At 43.4% G+C, this 21,273-nt stretch overlaps 1 protein-coding gene across 1 annotated transcript in view; it reads right to left on the reverse strand.

Annotated features, from left to right (window-relative positions):
* DOK6 (docking protein 6) overlaps positions 1-21,273 on the reverse strand; it is a 1,609,598-nt gene that overhangs the window by 608,158 nt on the left and 980,167 nt on the right. The window contains exon 6 of the mRNA XM_086967445.1: positions 573-711. Within this exon, the coding sequence (XP_086823571.1) occupies positions 573-711 (139 nt within the window). The remainder of the gene's footprint in view (positions 1-572; positions 712-21,273) is intronic.

Consider the following 21,273-nt stretch of genomic DNA (forward strand, 5'->3'; position numbering starts at 1 on the left):
CGGTTTTGATCAATTGATTTGTATTGACATTTTTTCCAAGGTATATTTAAAAATATGATGTTATACATACCTTTGGATGAAGAAGTCCCCTTAACAATATATACATCAAAGTTAACTCTATGTACAGTTGTAAAGTCAAACTCTCATTTAATAAAATGTTTTTAGCGGTCAGAGAGGTCGGAGTGATCAAGTCTGCTAATCTATACAAGGCCTTAAAGAAGATTTCTCACTTCACTTTAATGGTTTCCTGTGACAATCATTTGTTTCCCTTTGTAACAGAAGAAGTGGGCAGAGGTTGATCAGTTCCTCAATTCTTTCTAATAGGCCTCCTCAGGCTCGACCACTTCCTCTTGATAATTGCCCTTTGCTTGTTATTCTGTTTGCAGACAATTACGATAATGTACAGTGCTCCTCAATAACTGTGAATACGACACCACACTACCGTGATACATGAACAGGAGCCATGGGGGCAGGATGGCTTGAAGGTAAGACCTTCTGTCATGAAATGACTTGAACAAACACCTAACCTCACCTCAGGCCTTGGATGTAAATCTACAGCCGATGGTACTTACCCGGGATTTCTTCTCCATCTCCAGCATAAGCCGCTCATGTTGCTCGGCTATTGCCAAGGTAGCAGAGTGCACCTTCTGGTAGATCATTTCTCCCTCACGTGTCTGGAAGGTGAACAGGCCCTCACCGGTGTCACACATCCTAGGAGAGACAATGGGCACAAAGGATTAGGGTTCCACCTGGTTCAGCTTTAAAACTCTCAACACCTGTATAGTCTTGGGCTCAGCATCGCATGAAATCATTTTTTGGGGAGTCGCCATGATGACATACTTTTTTTTTTCCTCAAGTGTTGTGTAAATTGTTGACAGGGCTAGAGGGTGTAGTTTGGAGTTTAGCGAAATGTTAACAAAAATTGTTATTTGACTTCCTCATATTACCGTATTTTTCGTTTCATATGTTGTGGTCACTTTCTATTACCTATTTTCAAAAGCACATATTGACACAGTGTGAACACCTACCAGCCTAGGCGAGGTGTGCAATGCCCTTAGGGCTAAAAGGGCTTTTGTCCCCCCCACCCCCCACCTCGTGTGTCTCAGCCCTGGCTGCTGCTGCTTGACTAGCTGCAGACTGGGCAGTGTCTGGAGCCTCATTTCCGCCACACCCGAATTTTTCACGGGTCTTTAAAACATCTCTTTGGAACTGGCTAAGGAGGTTTTGTTTGTTTTGTTCACTGTTTCCAGTACCTCCTGGGTCCCCACTCTGCCTATTCACTATTCCTTACATTTGTATTATGTATTCTGTATTTGTATTAACATATTCGCTCAGACTTTTCGTATTTTATAATGTTTAATGTATCTGTGACTTGTTAATTTGAAACTTACCTTATTTGTAACTTACCCTATTGGCACCACATTTTCATATTTTACAATATTGAGTGTATCTGTAAATTGTTAAGTTGTAACTTTCACCACGAGTACCTATAAGTAGTTGAACCTACTTTCATGCTACTCTCATTCGTTTTGTAATTTACTGTGCTGTATTGCAAAGTGCTCTGACACCTTTGGGTAAGAATCGTGCTATATAAAAATGCATAAATAAATAAATAAAAGAAATAAACAGTGGGAAAATGCATTCAGTTAAAAGTAATCAAGGAGTAGGAATGCCACCTATCCAAAACAAAAATACCGGACATTTGTTGTAGTTGTTTAAAGGCCTCGCCTTGAAACTAAATGGGGCTGTAAATAAAATGGTATGTATTTATTTCTTTATGTATTTATTTGCAGCATGACTTTTCTGTCTTTGTTTCCTTTTGTTTAATTAAACTTAAACTGTAAATATTAGTCATGGATCGTTAATGCAGTCCTAGAACACATTTGAAAGTGCTTGCAATTTGTATTTGCTGTTTGAAGTATGCACAGATAAGTGCTAAAATACTGGCTTTAGCTGGTTTTACTTATTTTTGTACTGACTCAGACATTAAAACACCAGTGGTGCCAGTAGAAATCCTTTCAGCTGGCAACCTTAATCGGGAGACTGAAAGTTGTTGCTAGATCAGCACATTATTTATTTCCTCCACCCTCCATCCCTGATTGATGTCATAATAACAATAGTTTAACTTATTTATTTATAGAATTTATAGAGGGCATGGCTGCCCCAGGGCTTCCCAGAGCTTGGGAGAGTCTGCCAGTGAGGAGCTGAGTGGGGGCAGAGTTAGTGGGTAAATAGACAAGCTTTCAGTTTCTTTCTAAAAGAAGTTTTGTTTTGTGATGCTCAGATTTCCAGTGTGAGGGCATTCCACTGCTTAGGTGTCAGGTGGGCGAAAGATCTACTGCCCCATCTAGCTCTTTTAATTCTGGTAGTCTTAACCCCTTCGATGCTCATGACGAGCTCAGTTCATCATGAGGTATACCTCTTGTGTGTCATGACCACACCCATTTACATTGGGGCCCAGCACAGGAGGGGAATCTTGCACGCAGCGATGGTGTTAAGGAGCTGTTGGTGGGAGGATCTGAGATGTCTTTTTGGGGTGTACTTAGAAATCAGGTTCCTCATTTTTTCGGGCCCAATGTTATTAATAGCTCTACGAGCTATGCAGAGAGTTTTAAACGTAACTCTAGCTTCGATAGGCAACCAGTGAAGCTGTTTAGGAGCTTCATTTGCAGAGGTGTGGTTGGGAATTTTCAACAGGAGTCTGGCTGCTGCCTTCAGTACCACCTGCAGTCTCCTAATGACGTACTTAGGTGAGTCCAGATACAGTGAGTTGCCATAGTCCAGTAGTGAGATGAGGAGGGATTGTATCACTGTTTTCCTCAGGTGCTCAGGGATCACATCAATGATTTTCCTCAGCATTTTAAGAAGGGCGAGACATGTCCCTGAAAGCTTTTTGGATTAGCAATCCAGTGTCAGGGAATCCTCAAGCCATATTCTCAGGTATTTTATGACTCGTTTAGGCATAGGAGGATCACCCATACATTTAGGCCAGTGTATCAGGGGAGAGTGGATGCCCAGGTTTCCAAGCAACACGAGCTCCGTTTTCCCACCATTCAGCTGCAGACAGCTGCCTGACATCCAATCAACCACTCTCTCCAGACAGACAGGCAGCATGTTATTGTTGGGTTCTGGGCCATTAGTAAAAAACACAACCATCTGGGTGTCGTCAGCATTTGATACCATAGATATATCATATTCCTGCACCACCTCCGCCAGCTGTCAGACATAGATATTAAATAAAGTTGGACTGAGGGACGAGCCCTGCGGGATACCACATGTGATAGGGAGGTAGTCTGAGACACAGTCCCCTTCCATCACCTGGAAGGGTCTGTTCTCCAGGAAGGAGGCAAGCCACTCCAAGGATTTTACCTGAATACAGACTTCCTCTAGTCTCCATTCTAAGATGGCATTATCTACGGTGTCGAAGGCAGCACTGAGGTCCAGCAAGAGGATGGCGGCAGACCGAACCTCATCAAGTATTGATTTTAGCTCCTCAGTGACTGTCAGTAATGCAGACTCAGTACTGTATGTCACAACTAGGGACAGGGGAACCCTACTCACAAGGAACCAGGGTACTGGTTATATATAGGAAAACAGTGGTTCCAGTGGTTAATAAAGAAAGGATTTAAGCAATATATATGCACAATTGCAATAAGCATGTAAAGGACCTAATAATATCTGAGCGCAAAATAAACCTTCTACACAGGTTGTTCATTCAATATTTTCATAAACACACAGTAAATATTATAAACACTTTCTTAAATTAAAAAAGCGCAAAATTTTGTGCATTGTGTCCCCAAGTGAAGATGGAACCAAAAAAGTGACTATATACAGTGAACAATTCTCAAAAAGGTTTCCATAAATTGCAAGAGGGACCATTCAAATATAAAATATCAACAGCCTAGGTATACAATGACACTAGCTGTGTGATGGTCCATTCTGTGAACTTGTCGACGGCGTTTCGACCCTCCTGTGAATGTGAGGTCTCCTCAGGACTAACAATGTAGGGACATCTACAAAATAAAGGGGATGGGGAAGCATTAGGCCCATGGACCAGCACATATGCGAGAAACTGTATTGAAGGACTAACTTTAAGGATGTTTACCTGGATTTAACACCTTCGACACTCATGACGAGCTGGGCTCGTCATGGTGTAGCCCGCTCGCACACTGATGACGAGCCCAGCTCGTCACGCAAAGTGCGATTTTGAAAAACCCAGCGCGCTAGCGGAATTCCGCTAGCGCGCATGCGGTTAAGAAGGGCACATCCTGTGTGAATGTGATGTGCCGCGTGTGAAGTGAACAAGAAAACTCACGTGAGGACCCAGTCGGGTTCTGCAGTGGTGAGGTAAAAAGGGAAGAGAAAAGGTTTGCGGTTACATAGTATGTTAACATGGGGGTATAGCTCGCTTACTCTGCATGGAGGTTAGTGACATGATAAGCCTTACCTCACAGTAAGGAAGGCTGGCTCTTAGGGATGATCAAGGGGCTCTTCCGATGCCCTGCTACAGCCGTAGTGCTTAACTTCCCAATGTTGAAATTATGTAAATCAGCTCTGGAGAATTCCGTATGCTTGCGATTCAGCAGAGCACACGTGGGAACTAATGCCCAATGGAGAATAAGCAGATCGTTGTTGTCTCCACCCTCGAAGCCAGGTAAGACGATTCCCAGCTTTTGAAACACCCAAGCGCACTGTCAATAGCGGAACTCCTTCCTTAAAATCCCTTCTCCCTACAACGGCTCATAATTCAGAGCGCCTTCGTCACCTTCAGACACCCTCCGTCCGTCCCGGAATTGCCCAGCACGCCACAGGAGTGCCTGGGCAGAAACCCATCTGAGACCATTACGGCTTTTTTACATAAGGTACAACACGCACTGCTCACCACCCAGCCGGAACAAACTGCCTTTACAACGGGTAAGCCCTTATACCACCAGGCCCCCTTTTAATCACATAAGGCATCCCGAAAACACTGTCACAATTCCCTAAAACCGACATTCACTCGGACACTCCGCTCCTAAAATACCCTGCAGACACTACCGAATTGGGTTTTTATCTTCTCTTAATCCAACTGAGTATGTGCCACCTAATCACTATATATATATTTCTCTCAAGACCCCTGTATGAATGCACATACGCTGCCTAGACCCATGTATGAATGCACGTATGCTGTCACCTCACAATGTGCTCCTGAAATTACAATGTATGTATGAATGCATGAATGCTGCCAAGACCCATGTATGAATGCACGCATGCTGCCACCTCACAATTCGCTCCCGAAATTACAAATTCGGTCAGCATGTCACAAAGGCACAAACTGACAGGTCTTTCACGATTAGTTCGACTGCAATCACTGAATGTACAGCACGGTATGCCGATTCCTAATACACTTGTTGCCAATGTATATACTTGCGCCCTCTAATGTCAGTTAGTCTCTAATATCTTTTCTTAATGCAGCCACTGGTTGTTTGTTTTTTCTTTCCCTATTCCTCCCTAACAGGCGGTTTTAACTGATAAATACCAGGCAAATGTTAATATTGTCAGTCCCGATGATGATCCCAATTTATTTAGAGCAAGGGATCGAAACGCCGACTTCTTCTATTGTCTCCACAACTTACCATTGTGTATAATTGTGTTGTGCTTCGCACTTTGGCAATACTTCGAATTGACACACTGACTTAAAAGTGGCCAACTTTGCTCAGTCTTTGCCTGTAAACCTGTTTATGTTGTATGTGTCCCTTCCCCAGTACTTTCTTCCCAAGTATGGTACAGGACTATGCCCTACTAAAAATCTATGTTCGGATATTCTCCTTTTTGTGATTTACTACATAATAAAATACTTGTCCGACTGGACATAGGAGGAATATAGCTACCTATTGTGGTCTATATGTTATTACTTTCTTGATCTTTCAAGTGGTAAGGACCCTTGTTCTTTGTAATCTATAAGGGACTAAGGCGTTCCAGAAATTTTAGACCAAATATTTCCAAACATTCTCAGGGGAAAAATCTACTCTCCCTTAAATCATCTATAAGAAATCTGTTAAATTGTTTGCTTGCTGGATTTTGGGAGAAGTATCACACCCCACCACTTACATAGATCTTTTTCCTCATATAATGACTATGAGGTTAGCACTGACCCCATTTCTGGAATGTTTGTCCTTCCAAATTGCTGGGAGCGGGACTCGCTTTAGGGCGTGCAACCCGTGCAGCCACACCTGGTGATGACTTTGGTGGGGGGCACTGTGTTTAAAAATTATTTTTATTTTAAAAGCAAATTAACGTCTTGTGTATCAGGCAGTTTTCAAGCAACAATAAAAAAAGTCAAGAAAACTCTGGTGATTAATGTTCCTACTATTGAGAATTTGGAATGTTCTTTAGTGGGAGTTTTGGCCCATCGTAAAGTAGCGTGAGGATTGATGTGCCTGCTGCCAAGAATGTGTACCATGCAGATCTCAGAACTGAGTATGAATGAACTATGAATAGCCCTAAATGTACGTCAGAGAGAGGCTCCGGAGAGATGAGGTGCACTGTTGGAGAGAGGTAATGTGGGAATTCATGGAGAAGGAGGTTATGGGGAGGAGAGTGCCAAAAAAGACTGTCATACCAGCTTTCGAGCCAACCCTGAATGGGAGTCTTAGTCTCTCCCACCCTATCCCCCTCCCCGAGGTTTGGGTCAAGTTGCACCCCTGGTCTCAGCCTACTATTACTGGTGTTCCCTATAATGTTCAAATTACTCCTTGGCGAAAAATCGACTTCACCATGAGCAAAAAAATTCCACTTGATCCATCTGAGGAAATAGAGGATTTGAAACTTGGACATCATTTGCTCGATTCTCAGAGGTAGCTGTTAATGTTGAATGCGTAGTATATGTCTGTTTATTGTGAAAATAATGGGCCTCCTTTATGAAAAGTGACGCATCGCTGCGTGAAAACAGCGATGCGTCACTTTTCATTGCGCCCTCCTTGCGACACCAATGATGCGTCATATTTACAGTAGGACGCATCATGTCGCAAGGAGTTACAGATACGTCAGTATTTCTGACGTATCTGTAAGCGCAAAAGTCACACATTGCTGGAATGTGTCACAAAAGTGACGCAACTCCAGCAATGCGTCCTTTCACATGGGGAAAGCCCCATGTGAAAGGGCTTGCATCAGTCTTCCGCCTGCTGTGAGGCAGGCGCAAGATTTTGACGCAACAGCGTCCTAAAAATGACGCAGTGAAATCTCATAGATTTCACTGCGTCACTATTACGACGCTTTTAGCGGGGGAACGCCCCGCCCCCTCTGCTTACATTATACCTGACGCAGGTATAATGTAGCGCAGGGGTTTACAAAGTGACGCATCTGCTTAGATGCGTCACTTTGCAAATGTGGTGCAACAAGGCACATTTTTTACTCCACTGGTGTGTCACTAAAAGTGACGCACCAGCGGCGTAAAAGTGACGCAAGGGCTCATAAATGAGGCCCAATGAGTGGTTGCCCACAAAGGCTCCAAGCAGATACAAGTGAAATGTGTTCTGCGAAAGTTGCACATGTACTTATGTGATGCATATACATTTCTGTTGAAGGTGGAGAGTATCCAATCGCTTCACAAGAAGCATTGAAATTGTGCACACAATTTTAATTCCCATTTTTATTGTCATGGATTTTTTTTTAATAAAATGCTTTTTTGGGCACTTAATCTTCCGCCTTCGCCCTCGTTAGCCAGGAGAAATGCAAAAGCTGAATAAGTACCACATATGTAGATGCAATCTCTAAGTATCTTAAGTGTGTATCTAACACTGTAAATCGCAACAAAAAGAAGACAGCACAATTAAGTTAAACCGTTAGACATAAATAGTTCTCTCCATGGTGTTCAGAATCTCCAAAAGCACATAAGCTGCCATGGAGACCTGTGTAAACCGTCTGTGACTTGTCAGCTTGAGTTTGCACCATGACGTGTAGGCGTGATATGGCATCGAACCTGCATAGCGTGAATATGCAGCTGTGACTGAGGCACAATTTTCAACAACGCAATAATACACTACAAACAAAGAAGCAAGCACAGCGATAGGGATGAACACATTCACTGCCAAGGTCAACAAACTATTCTGTTGGTATGTCTCGCGAGCACTGTGTATATTAGGAGTTCTAGTAAACGGCGTCACTGCCGTAATTATTGTTCTATTGGCATTTAACAGCCAATATATATACTCAAAATAAAATTTCAGTAAAGCAGCCCCTTAGTACCATTTTCAAGGGCAATAAAATACAACATTTATGAGGAAACAGCTGCTGTTAGGCGTGAATTTACTAGCAGGGTTTTATTGATGAGCAGCTGAAACACTGATGTTCTATAAACCGGATCTGTCAGAAAAAATATTCCAGCGTGCATGTCGCAAATGACCCAGAAGTGTTGGCAGGGGAGGGATTATCAGCAGCGCTGACGCAGACATGCCATAACAGAATAGAGGTTTGTATTTTATTAAAATGTGGACTGGGGCCTCATTCAACGCCCCTGAACCGATTTCGCCGACGCACGGCTATGAATCTACGCAGCGGTGTCTTAGAGGAAGGGAGGGTCTCTCCGGAGGCACGAGACATTATGCGAGCAAGTGCTGCAGCTTCCGTAGGGCGTCGTAGAGCCAGCACTTAAGGTCTCGAGAAGGGAGCCTAATAAAATTCAAACAGCGTGAAATAGAAAGTCTGGGGGTAAAGACGAGTTAAACAAACTGAATCAAAAGCAGAATCTCCTTGTTGATTCAGAGGAAGAGAATAGCAAGCCTACAGTCTCGAGGATGGAGCCTCGTTACGAGTGCCTCAGCTTTTTCAAAGGTAACACCTCACCTGGTGAATATTGATAACAATTGCCTTCCATTCATGGGCCAACCCTTTGCGAACGTCCCCGTGCCAGGGCAAAGAGGCTGGGTCAGGGCGCTGATCCTCAACCACCTGCAGATTATTAACTCCTATAAGGGCAAAATGTTTTCAAAATACCATCCTGCACAATTCTGCAGTGATAAAATATCAGCAAAACGTGGCACAATTTATTTAATCCAGTCCATGAAGTTCCTATGGCAACAGATCTGTTTCAAGATGCAACTCCAAAGAGCGAGTGTTGTATTTAGTACATGTATCTCTTTTGCTCCGATCCTTAACCCACTCTCCCATTCTGTCATGTTTTCCTCTCCTTCTCTCCGTTTTAGCTTTCATTCTCTCATGTGCTTTAATCCGATTCTTCTCCTCCATTTCTCCCTTATCTCCCACTTCCCCCATACCCCGTCTCTGCCTCCTTAAGAGTAAACACAAAATAAAGCACCAGGCTGGCTCTGAGTTTGACCATTCTGAGTGGGCAACGGCTAAAGTGCCTGCAACTGATGCAGGGCAGATTAGGCCCCCTCCCACCTCTGCACCCCTGTGTACTTAACAGTCTGCACCACTGACACCTCTGCCCCTGCACACCACACGTCATTGGTTTGTATAGTAACTTATATTTTCATACCTCAAGATTGAGAAGTGAGTATCATGTCAAATGGAATAATAATATTTGTTTGTAGAAAACGCACCCCGTCCTACTGATTATACAGATGGAGAAAATCCCTTATGTGACAAAATAAACAATGTTATATGAAGTCTATGATGTATGTCACACTTAAGTATACAATAAAATGATGGATGGAATGCTTAATTTAATCTCAGGGTCGCATCACAGGCAGTCCTTTTTTTGCACACAATGCCACCTCAGATTGGACCCAGACAAAAAAGGGGTATAGCCCCTCCCAGGGGAAAGAGGTGAGCAACAAGGATACAAAGGTGTTCCTAAAAGGGTTCCAAAATTCTACTCAAGTGAAATAGTCCTGTGTATTTTCCAAACCCAAGTGGAGAGAGTAACAGGGAAAATAGCCTTTTGATCCAGTGAAGGTTGGAGTGTGCCTTGCCTCTCACATGCCAGGACACAAAAAGGGAGACCCAGTCTGTTCCAGGAAGCCCCCAACAGGTGAGCAGTCCCAAGGGATTGCAAGTGTAGGAAACGGGGTGAAAGGTCGCCCAGAGAAAACTAAGGGGTTGGACTGAAGCCACCTTAGTCTCCATGGGTTGGGAGGGTGTTGTAGCCTTGGCCGCCTGACCTCCCAGCATAGTGAAGTACAGATGATAGCCAATAATCAACAGGACTAACGGAACCAAGTTAGTGGGCTGGCTTTTTTCCCCCAGAGTAAAAGGCTGTCAAGGCTGACAATAAGATGAACTTTCAACCCATGGAAATAGTCATGAGTGGGGAGAGGTTATTGGCCGGAAGAAGGTAACTGTGACCCTTGCCTTTTCAGTGACGTGTATGTTGAGAAACAACCTTGACACCTTTGCCTGGGCTGAGGTGGAAATTAAGATTCAAGTTAAGGGACCCTGGAGTCCGGAACAATGGCCCAAGCACCCACAACCAAAGGAAGGGCAAGAGGCATGGGAAACCAGTTTCAAAACTTCTTACAGCACAGAAAGAATCTGACCCTCAGAGGGTGGATCTGGAGCCTAATGGGGATGAAGAACCTACCCTGAGAAACCTGCCAGAACTCTGTGACTTGCAAAGGGCAGGAGGACACTCCTAGGAGGAATGTTGTCAAGCACAGAGAACATGCCCAACCCTTGAACACCTTAGGTTCCAGGCTGAAGTCCAGGAGGAAGGAAATATCCGTGGAATACATAGAGTCTATTTGGAGGAATGTGTCTTATCTAGTGAGGCTAGGAATCCAAAGCCTCGGGCAACCAGAAGATTGGTGGTCCCCCAAATGTACAAGGCCTTCTTATTAAGCAATCTCATGACAGGCCCTTGGCAGTGTATTTAGAGCAGACCAAAACCAAGCACAGGTTGGTCAAACACTTTTGTTGGCCCCAGATTTATGAAAAAGTGAAGGAGTTCTGTTGCCCTTCCGCCACCTGCCAAGCAAGTGGCAAGACAGCAGGATAAACCACACATAATTTTACTACCTGTGGTTGGGACTCCTTTTAAGAGGGTAGGAATTGACATTGTCAGTCCCCTGAACCCTAACATAGCTTCAGGAAACAGGTTCTTCTTGGTGCTGGTGGACTATGCTACTAGGTACCCTGAAACCAATATTCGGAGGATGGTACCTGCACGTTGCCAGGGCAATGCTTGGTATTTTTAGCATAGTAGGCTTTTTCAAAGACCTAATCTCAGAGACAATTGTCATGTCTACATTATTAAAGGCTATGTGGGATGAGTGTGGGGTGGCTTACAAGTTCACCACTGCTTCTTACCCCAAACCAATGTGCTTGTAGAGAGTTTCAACAAGACCTTTCATTGTATGAATATGGGGTTGTCTGAATAGCTCTGAGGAAGGTGGATATCCTATTCGCATGCCTTTTTTTGTTTGCCTACAAGAAGGTATCACAAGAGGGAGTGGGCTTTAGCTTCTTTGCTCTTTTGTATGGGCACTTTGTCATAGACCCCCCTAAGTCTTGTCCAGGAGGAGTTGGAGACACATCTGAAGGAATCCAACCATTCAGGAATATGGTCCTGTAGCCCTAATCACCTTGCAGTAAGTGTAGATAGGAACCGTTTATATTGGCCTTCTTGGTTGCACTGAGAACGTCACCCTCCACTTGTATTGTAGTTTGGATTTTGCCAAGAGTGATATTGGGCACAGAGCACCGTTTGTAATCCATGAAAATGTTTGTTTGTTCTTTTGGGCCATATTTGCTTTAGCACTGTCCAGAGAACCCATTGAAAGGATTTCTGATCTTTATGAGAAAACATACTTTGCTGAGGTATCATGTCCTGAACTCTTTTGCATATGTCTGTTGCCATCTACTAACATAAATTGTGTCAGATATATTGACAAACTTTCGAATGCTATTTGACGACTATATGCCATTCAAACTTAGGCAAAACAATGTGTCAGAAAAATCTGGCCCATCAGTAAGGGTGAGGTTGTATTGGCGTAAGTATTTTTTAGGGTATTGTTTGTAACAATTATGAACTTCAATTCACCGAAATGCCTGGGGTAGTGGAAGTGACATATCACACCCCAAGTGACCTATACATTCACTCACACACATATGCTTATAGAGTAACACACAATCACACATTCATGCATACTCTCTCCCATATAAACACATTCTCACCTGCACCCCTACACACATCATATATTTAAAAGAAAGCTTTTTTTACTTACCTCAGCTGTCAGGGAAGGTTATATTCTAGCTAATTTTACTCCCTTTTTATTGCACTTATAGTGAATAAGATACTGTTATTCACTGTTAGTGTAAGAAAAAATGACAAAAAAGCGTAGATTGGAGCCCCAACCGACGTCCATAAGGACGAGGCGTCCTTATGTTTTTGGCAATGATTTCGCTACCCCTGAGTCCAGGATTCGCACATGCAGTGCCAGGGGTCACAAGGGGCGAGCCCCCTGATGACCCCTAAATGACGTTCATGTAACAATTCTACCGGTTTTGATAGGTGAGAGAGAGTTGGTGTGATTCCAAGTTGTTTTACTCAAGACACAACTGGATGTCTAAGTAGGATTTGCTGGACTTAGAAGCAGTAATTCAGTTTTCTTGTGATCCAAGTAATCTATGATCTCTGCTCCCAGAAAATGGCAATGTAAGTCAGTATTCTGCCATGAAAGTGTCATTACCATTTCATTGATTGGATAACGCTGCTGTATCTTTTCAAGAGCTGGTTAACAAGGTCTTGGCTGACAGCGATGAACACTGTGGAGCATGTATTAATGAGTTTGCTTATTCTCATGCACATTGGAAATATCCCTTCCTGCCCTAAGCGGAAGCAAACAAGGTGCACTGAGAGGTCAATCAGAGCGTGATGGCCTGTGAGTGCTGTGATGAACAAGGACATGCTATCTTTGTAGGGCATCAAATTGGCAGTGGAGGTTTATGATAAGATCTAAGACTTCCATCTGGAAAATGATAATGCTTTACTCAAGGGACTTCCAACGTCAAAACCAAAGTGGCATCCCTGATAGTCGTCCTTCAAACCACAGAACATCTCAACAAGAACCTCAGATCACATCAACCTATCATTAAAGGAAGTATACTAGCACCTCTTCCAGACCCGCATCATCTTTCTTTACTAAATATATATATTTTTGTTTTACAGAAAATCACCTTTTATTGTAATGATTTACTGCTAACCACTTCAGAAACCCAAGACCTTAAATACATATTGGATCATCGGATTTATTCTATTCAGTATAACATGATGCCCATGCGACTTGCAATATACTTATAGTTTTTTAGTAGGACCAGATTTTCATAATATAAATAACTTAAGTCAGCGCATACCTCCTTGGTATCTTCTGTCTCCATTTTAGATATAAGTCAAGTCAAGTCAAAGATCTTTATTCGGATTTAAAAACATCCATAAAAGTACATGTAAATCACAACAATCATCCATAAAACACAGTAGGACAGGCATTAAAAAAACAATAAGAGATGACATAATTAACCATCGTTGTACATTATATAAAATGCAAACATCAAGCAAAAATGGTGATTTCAGAAGGTATACAAGGCTTAAAATCAAGTACACATCAATTAAAAACAATGCGAAATCAGTGGCTATGATATGTACAAGAGAGCGACCACTAGTGCAAATGAGCAGTGTGCAAACTAGGCAAGAAATAGTGCAAAACATATCGGGCCATGTTCAATGATACTCGTGATCGAACAGCAGCTTTAAGAAAGCAACTGACTCTGAAAATTACTTAGTCAGAGCGTAACGTCAGTAAATCTCCAAAAGCTAGATTAAAATTCATCAGGGCATTCTTTTGAAAATATGGAATTAAATAATGTTTAGTGTATTTTACATAAAATCCACAAAAAAGCTTAAAATGCAAACAGCTTTGTTTCCCGCCTAGGTGACAGGGACAACTTAGGTTTTCCAAATTTTTGTTGAAGCCTATCGGGAAGCATAATAGATTTTTGATGCTCCCATCCCTGAACTGGAACAGCAGGCTCCTGTTCCACTTGCCCATCTTTTTACACAGGTAGCCTTGCGGCGTATCATATGGCCTATCACATGGTGCCAAAAGGGGTATGTACCTTATAATGGCCGGTTTACCAAACTCACTCTTTTCCCTCTCATTTCTGTAAAGGGTCATACAAAGCCCTTTTTACTGAGTTCTTGTGCGAGCAATCAATGGTTTGGGGAGATGTAAATAAATGCCCCTGCTCCACACTTGCTAGGCTTTTCTCCACAGCCCTGAGCCAAGGTATATGATTGGCCCGCTCACTTTTTAGACAATCCAAAATGATATCACGGGTCAAAGAGGCCGCTGAGTTCCGCCATATTTTCAGCCAAAACAGGGCAGGTCTAGCTCTTATGAAGTCCTCTGTGTAGAGGAGATTTAGTTCCCTATGGCACACATAAGTTGGGGCAGAAATAACCCCCCCAAAACCTTCCTACAAAATCTGTTCTCCTCGAGCTGTATGTTAGTACAGTTCGAGTATCCCCACACCTCAGCACCATAGGTTCCTGTGGGTAAACATTGGGTCTTATAGATTTGTAGCAAAGGTATAATAACCTCCGCATGTTTTGGTTGGCGGAGGGAGATTATAGAATTAATGGCTTTGCCCAGTTTATTCCTCCCCAGGGCAACATGAGGTTGCCATGATCCAGAGTCAGAGAACAACAAGCCTAAATATGGAAAAATGCAAGTGCTTTTTAAGACATTATTCCCTGACAAAATTTGATTAATTTTGTGTTTTTTGGGGCCACAACACATTATAAAGGATTTATTAAAATTAGTGCAAAGGCCAAGATCTGCCATGTACGTGACAAATCCTGATATTAAAGTGCGCAGTGCATTGGGTGTGTGCCCCAAAAGGACTGCATCATCCGCATAAAGAAGTGCGGGAAGAGGTTTGCCATTTACATGCGGGACATCACTTGTTAGTTTACACACAAAACTACTTAATTCATTTATATACAAGATAAAAAGCAAGGGGGCCAGGACGCAGCCCTGTCTGACCTCCCTGCCAATTAAAATATCGCTGGAGACTTCACCATCATTATTCAAGCGAACACGTGCTCTCAAATCGCTGTGTAAGTGGGCCAAAAAATATACCAAGGGCTCATCTAAACCATAATTCAACAAAACTGACCATAAACGGGAACGGTTAACAAAATCGAATGCAGAACTTAAATCCATAAAACCTAAATAAATAGGAGATTTTTTGGCGATGGTATATTGAGCCATTAATAAATTTAAATTTAGGCATTGCTCTACGGTTCCTACATTACTTCTAAAACCTAACTGACACAGGTGTAAAATAGCATTATCCTCTGCCCAAGTTCTAATCCTGCTAAAGATGACCCTGCCTAAGATCTTCAAAGTATCATCTATAAAAGATATAAGGCGATAGCAGCCAGGGTCCAATCTATCGCCTTTTTTAAAAATAGGCAGGATAATGCTATTTGACCATGATACTGGGACTGGGGTATGTGATAGATTATTGAAGATGTTACACAATAACGGTGCCCAGAAGTCAGGTTCTGATTTAATTTGGTCGATGGATAAACCATCGGGCCCTGGAGCTTTATTCCCCGCGCTTTCTGAGATAGCATCTTCCACCTCCATTATGGTGATGTTCAGTGGAATTAATGGGGAGGCAGTACCCAAGGAGTTAAGTGGGGCCTCGTAGATTTTTGAAAAATGGTCCACCCACACATCCCCTGATATATTGCAATTTATAGGGGTGATATTTGATCCCATTGATCTCAAGTTCTTAACCTCGCTCCAGAACCCGGTGACGTCTCTCAGCGACGCTGTGCGCACGAGGGACTCCCAATGGTCTTTTAGTAACTCCTCTGATCTTATTTTTAGAGTGCGCTTGTAGCTAGACCGCAGTCTCCTCACCGCAGACTGGTCCCGTGGGTCTGCCGTGAGGGCGGCCCTTAGTTCCCGGTTTGCTTTGGAACATGAGGTATCGAACCACCTTGGATTTATGTGGTTGCTGGGTGTGGCTGGTTTAGAAATCTCATTTTTAATGGCCTTACAAAGACCCGAAAAGGCCTCAATGATGGTATGTTCAGAAATATCGGTGGATAGACAAACAGACACTAATAAGGGGTGCTTTTTAATGATGCGAGTTAAAACCCCCTTATTATCTATCCCCCTCCAGACCACCCTAAGTTTGTCTGTGGAAGCCACCAGATTTTTTGCCCCGATTTCTCTATGGTTCCCCTGTTTTTTAATAGATCTAAGACTAATTAAAATCGGGTAGTGGTCACTGTATGAGGCGCTGGTAACCTCGGCCTTTAGTAAGAGGTCCCCTAACAAAGAGGATATAAATACATAATCTATTGTAGTTAAACTCCCACGCCCTAAATAGGTGGCCTCAGTTCCTCTGTTCACATTCGAGTTTGCCTTCTCCATAACATTAACTAGGTCGCGTGTGGCTAAATGGTTGAGCAATTCTTCTCCTCTTTTGCAGCTAGGGGTTCTTGGGTGAATGTGTGCATTAAAATCGCCTCCTATACAAATACCATCAAATTTACCATATTTATGACCATCAACAATTTCATCTATAAAATCAAATAATCTTATAAAATTAGCATTGCTATGAGTTGTGAAATCATTATTATAAAAATTAATTAGGCATAGCTTTATCCTGCTAGTGTATATCAATGCCTGAAAATTCTTATCATTAGTGACCAGTGATTCAGTTTTGACTCCTGCCGTAATCTTAACCCAAATAGATAATCCCCCACTAGGTCGGCCCATGGCCGGAATGTGAAAAATTTGGTTGTAACAACTATATCCTTCTAAGAGCAAGGGGGTGGTACACCAGGTTTCCTGGAGCAGTAGGACATCAAAGCTAGAAACCCAATCTATCCCCTCCTTAATTTTTATTCCGCCAATGTTCCAACTCAAAATGGTCAGGTCATCGGATGAGGTGGAAGTAATGGTGCCCTGGGATGATGTTAAATGATTAGATGGTAACACAGGCGCTCTGGGCCCATTAAGTACCAATACATTGGGGCAGATTGGCAATTCTTCCACAGGATCAGTTACGTTCAGGTGATCGCTAACTGCTATATCAGGAAGAATGGGTGGTGGTCGTCAGTCCAAGGTGCCCAGCTCAGATAATACACTGTATCTATTAGATAATGGAAATGGTGGTGGAGCTTGGTTAAATGATCTCTGTGGGGGCCTATAAAAGTAACCCAATGATAAAGGGGTTATAACAGTAGATGGGCCAGAGTAGATATTGTTGTTGCTAAGTATATATTTAGCTGTACCAGGGTGCCTAAAATTAACTACGATGCAATCACCGTTATTATCCTTAAATAGGGGACCAACCCAGCTTACTCGACTTGCTGACAGGATTTCGCTTGAGATATCATGGCCTACCCCTTTATGTCTACACAGTCAGTCAATGCATTTGTTATTCAGTTGGACCCAGGACTCTCCTTGGCCCTCCCTAAGTGGTGGTACGTCTGCTAAAATTAAAACATAAGGGCATGCGTCCAGGGGGAAAGGAAGGGCAGGTCCCTGGAGTTTTGAGGCTCTAGTAGTAGCAGCAAGCCCCTGATCTGAACTGGTGTTAGTTCGCACTCCTGAATTAGTGGTGGCTTGGGTAGGGCCACCCTTAGGAGTGCCGCTAGCCGGACTGATGGAACGGGAAGATCCAGCTGCCACTACTGGGGTGTGCTGTGGTTTCGTGGCAGTTTGGGTTTTCCCAGCGGTGTTGCTCCTGAGTGCAGCATTAGATGTTGGTATACTGCTACTAATGGTGTTAGTTCCGCCACCCAAGATAACCTTACTAGCAGACTCCAGATCTTTCAATAGGCGATCTCCCCTCATTAGATCAAGGCTAATCACCCCTTTCCTTTTTACATCTTCCTTTTTTACAAGGTTTTCCAGTCTATCTAATCTTTTAAAAATAGTATTAAACTGTTTGATCATTTGACTTTCCATTTGTTTAAAAATTGTATCAACAATAGTCTCAATAAGGTTCCCATTAGTCTTTGGTTGGATCATACTTTCAAATAGCGACTCAGTCTGTGTGCATGTAGAGTTATGTCCTTCTTTTAAGAAAATTTTTGGGGATGCAACGGGAGCCACATCGTCAGGTTGCGTGGGCCCATTGATATCAGTGCCACCCCCTGTATGTTGATTGATCCCTCTAGACCACATACTCTGTGGGGTCGGTTGGCTCTTATTGCGAGGGGGTTGCTTCCTCTTATTTACTGTTAGTTTGGAGGCGCCTCTTTTTCTTTTCTCTCCTCCAGACTTGTTGCTCGAGGTCGAGGGGACAGTAGCAGTTTGTACAACAGGGTCAGGTAGAGAGTCAACAATAATTGTAGAGCAGCTTCCCCCAGGTAATGGTACCAGCGAATTAACAGGAGGAGTAGGTTTTATAACTGTAACCACGGGGGAAAGCGGCAAAGCGTTATTAATATTTGCTTGTGATGACTCTAAATGTATATTTGTGAGGCCCATTGACATTCTCCTCTCAGTATTGGCAATTTCATTTGTTACCATGTTGAATGCATTTTCCAGCATGCTTTCGAGGGGAGGCGGGAGAGCAGTAAATCCCTCGGGTGCCTGTGTCACTGTACTGGCGTTTCGTTTCCCCATTATGTTAGATAACGTTTCGCTCACCTTATGTAACAACTTAGAGGGGTGGCCCGCCCGACCACTGATGACCTAAGAGGGCCCGCCCTTTGCCCGGCGTCCCGCGATGCGGGGGGTGTTGCCAATTTCAATCGCCTCCTGGAGCGAAAATCCCTGTCGCGGCTTTCTGCCGCAAGGCAGCTTGGGGCTTGTGGTTCCGCCGCACCGCGACCGCGCTGAGGGCTTCTGTGGCAGCGGTGGCGGTGAGGAACCAACGGAGAAGGTAGCAGCATCCCGCCCGGCCAAGAGAGCACAGCCAGGTAGGGGATTGCGGGTTATGGTAAGTTGTGGCTCCAGACACCCGCTCCGCCGGGGGTGTTGCCAATTTCAAGCGCCTCCTGGCGCGAAAATCCCTGTTGCGGCTTCCTGCCGCAAGGCAGCTTGGGGCTTGTGGTTCCGCCGCACCGCGACCGCGCTGAGGGCTTCTGTGGCAGCGGTGGCGGTGAGGAACCAACGGAGAAGGTAGCAGCGTCCCGCCCGGCCAAGAGAGCACAGCCAGGTAGGGGATTGCGGGTTATGGCAAGTTGTGGCTCCAGACATTTAGATATAAATTACTCCACTTCTCTAGATCTTTTACACTACGCCTGATAAGATATTTAAAATTGACCACGTTAGTAGCTAAAAGCAGGCCAATCCCAAGGATGCTTATGCACCTACACATGCAAAGGCAATATCCTATGGGTTTTTAAAATTTGTTTTAATAAAAGATCACCAGTATGAAGCTTGGGAACAAGATTAAAAATGGGCCCTGAGCAACAGTTGAAGTTTTCTGTTCAGAGCCAAAAGTTTGTCATTTAGCTGTGACTTCCTTGAGGTCGAGCTGGGTACACCCATTCCTCAAAGCAAAGGCCTCATGGAGGACTTCCGGTAGAATAAAATGGGAGGTAGGTATTAAATAGCAATTGCTATTGTGTTGTCCTGCTGCCACTCAGGGTTTGGGCAGCTCTGAGGGACAGTGGTGAAAATAATTCTCTGCAACCTGATGTCCTATCCACCCTAGATCGCTGGAAATTGAAGTGGGGGAGGTTAAATTATGTTCCATGAAAATTTGTGTACAAACAATTATTTTCCCCCACCCAAAATAGGGCTGTAGAGGTAAAGTTTCCGCTTAGTCAAATACAATGTCTTTGTGCGGAGAAGACTAAGAAAAGAAGGCAAAAAATGCAAAAAAACAACAACAATATTGTTGTGGTAATAATGAAGTGCCATAACACAGTTCGCAAAATCTTACAGGAGCAGCCCGAAAAGAGCACATTACATCCCATTTTGTAAGCCTCACAGTATTGGGAGAGAAAGGTTGTAATAAGGTGTATAGTAGCTCATACCACTTTAGTATTCCTCAATGTGCAAGCAATCTCAGTAAACACACAAGTGAGCATTTGTTCTGGCATGCTAAATCTTTTGTCGGGGCATACAAAAGAAAAACATGAAATGCTATCTTCAGTCAGGGTAAATAAAAGAAAAAAATCAAAACATAGCAATGCCTATTAGAGAATGTGGCTTAACGCCTCAAGTCACACTTTGGTAGTTGCATTGAGGTGGACACGAGTGAAGAACAAGGAGGCCCCATAGTAAGGCAATCTTTGTGGTGGGCAACACTCCAACACTGGGATTTCAGCTTAAGAAGAGGTTATAGAGGGGGAACTGCAGACTAATATGAAGAGTGGATGAAAGAATGGACAGCAGGTAAGAGGCATCAGTGTCCTAAATTGTATATGGTCTGTGCTTTTTTTGCTTCTTCATGGAAAAACTTTGATCCTGAAACAATAGCTGGTAACAGTCAGGAGATAAGTAAGGAGAGAGAGATAATTTAGAAGCGCTACAGAAAAACATAATTTTATCAGGGCTGGATCATCCTTACTGCCTTTCTGGCATTTTCCTCAGATGTGAATCTGGGCACAGTGGTAGACAACAGCACCATTTTTTTTTTATATTACTTGGGGCGGTAGTTCATTTCTTGTACTTCACTGACAATTGCCTTCACTGCCTTAGCTACTGTATATATCACACGGATGTTCTCCTCTATATTCATGATTACCTATCTTCACCTCATCTGCTTGCTACATAAAGAAACCTAAAGGGTTGTTCCTCAACATATTTCATGAGAGGGGTGCTTAAATGAGGGTGTCACTACAGGCACCAAGGGCAAGAGTGCAGGCATGTAAGTGGACTTGTAAAGAAACAAGCGCAGCAAGTACTAGGGACACACACTAAACAGCAATGGCCAGGTTAGAACTCTACCCATTTTATTTTTTATCGCTGTAGCGCACGGAACAATTACCTAAAGGCTTCCAAGTTTACTTTTTTGGCATTAAGAACAGACAGGAACACATTGATTTCCTTCCTGCATATATTTTCTCACCCAGAGGGACAGTAAGGACAGTAATGTCCAAGATACAGTCTCATCTATTGAGTAAATGTGTAAATATACTGTGCCGTTTATTCCACCGGGCATTTCCTCAGTGGGCAGGAGCCCTTGAAGCTAGTTTTGAAAGCACCAGCCCACCTCTGGTACCTTAGTCACTTTCCTCAGCTCCCTGAGATTAGTTGGAGTAGACATAGGAAGGCTTCAAGAAATAGGGTACGCGAGGGAGGAGGAAGGTAGAGAGAAAGTGATCAGAGAGTGAGAAGAAATGGGAAA

Source organism: Lissotriton vulgaris, chromosome 4_1, assembly GCF_964263255.1.
Source record: "Lissotriton vulgaris chromosome 4_1, aLisVul1.2, whole genome shotgun sequence".
Lineage (NCBI taxonomy): Eukaryota > Metazoa > Chordata > Amphibia > Caudata > Salamandridae > Lissotriton > Lissotriton vulgaris.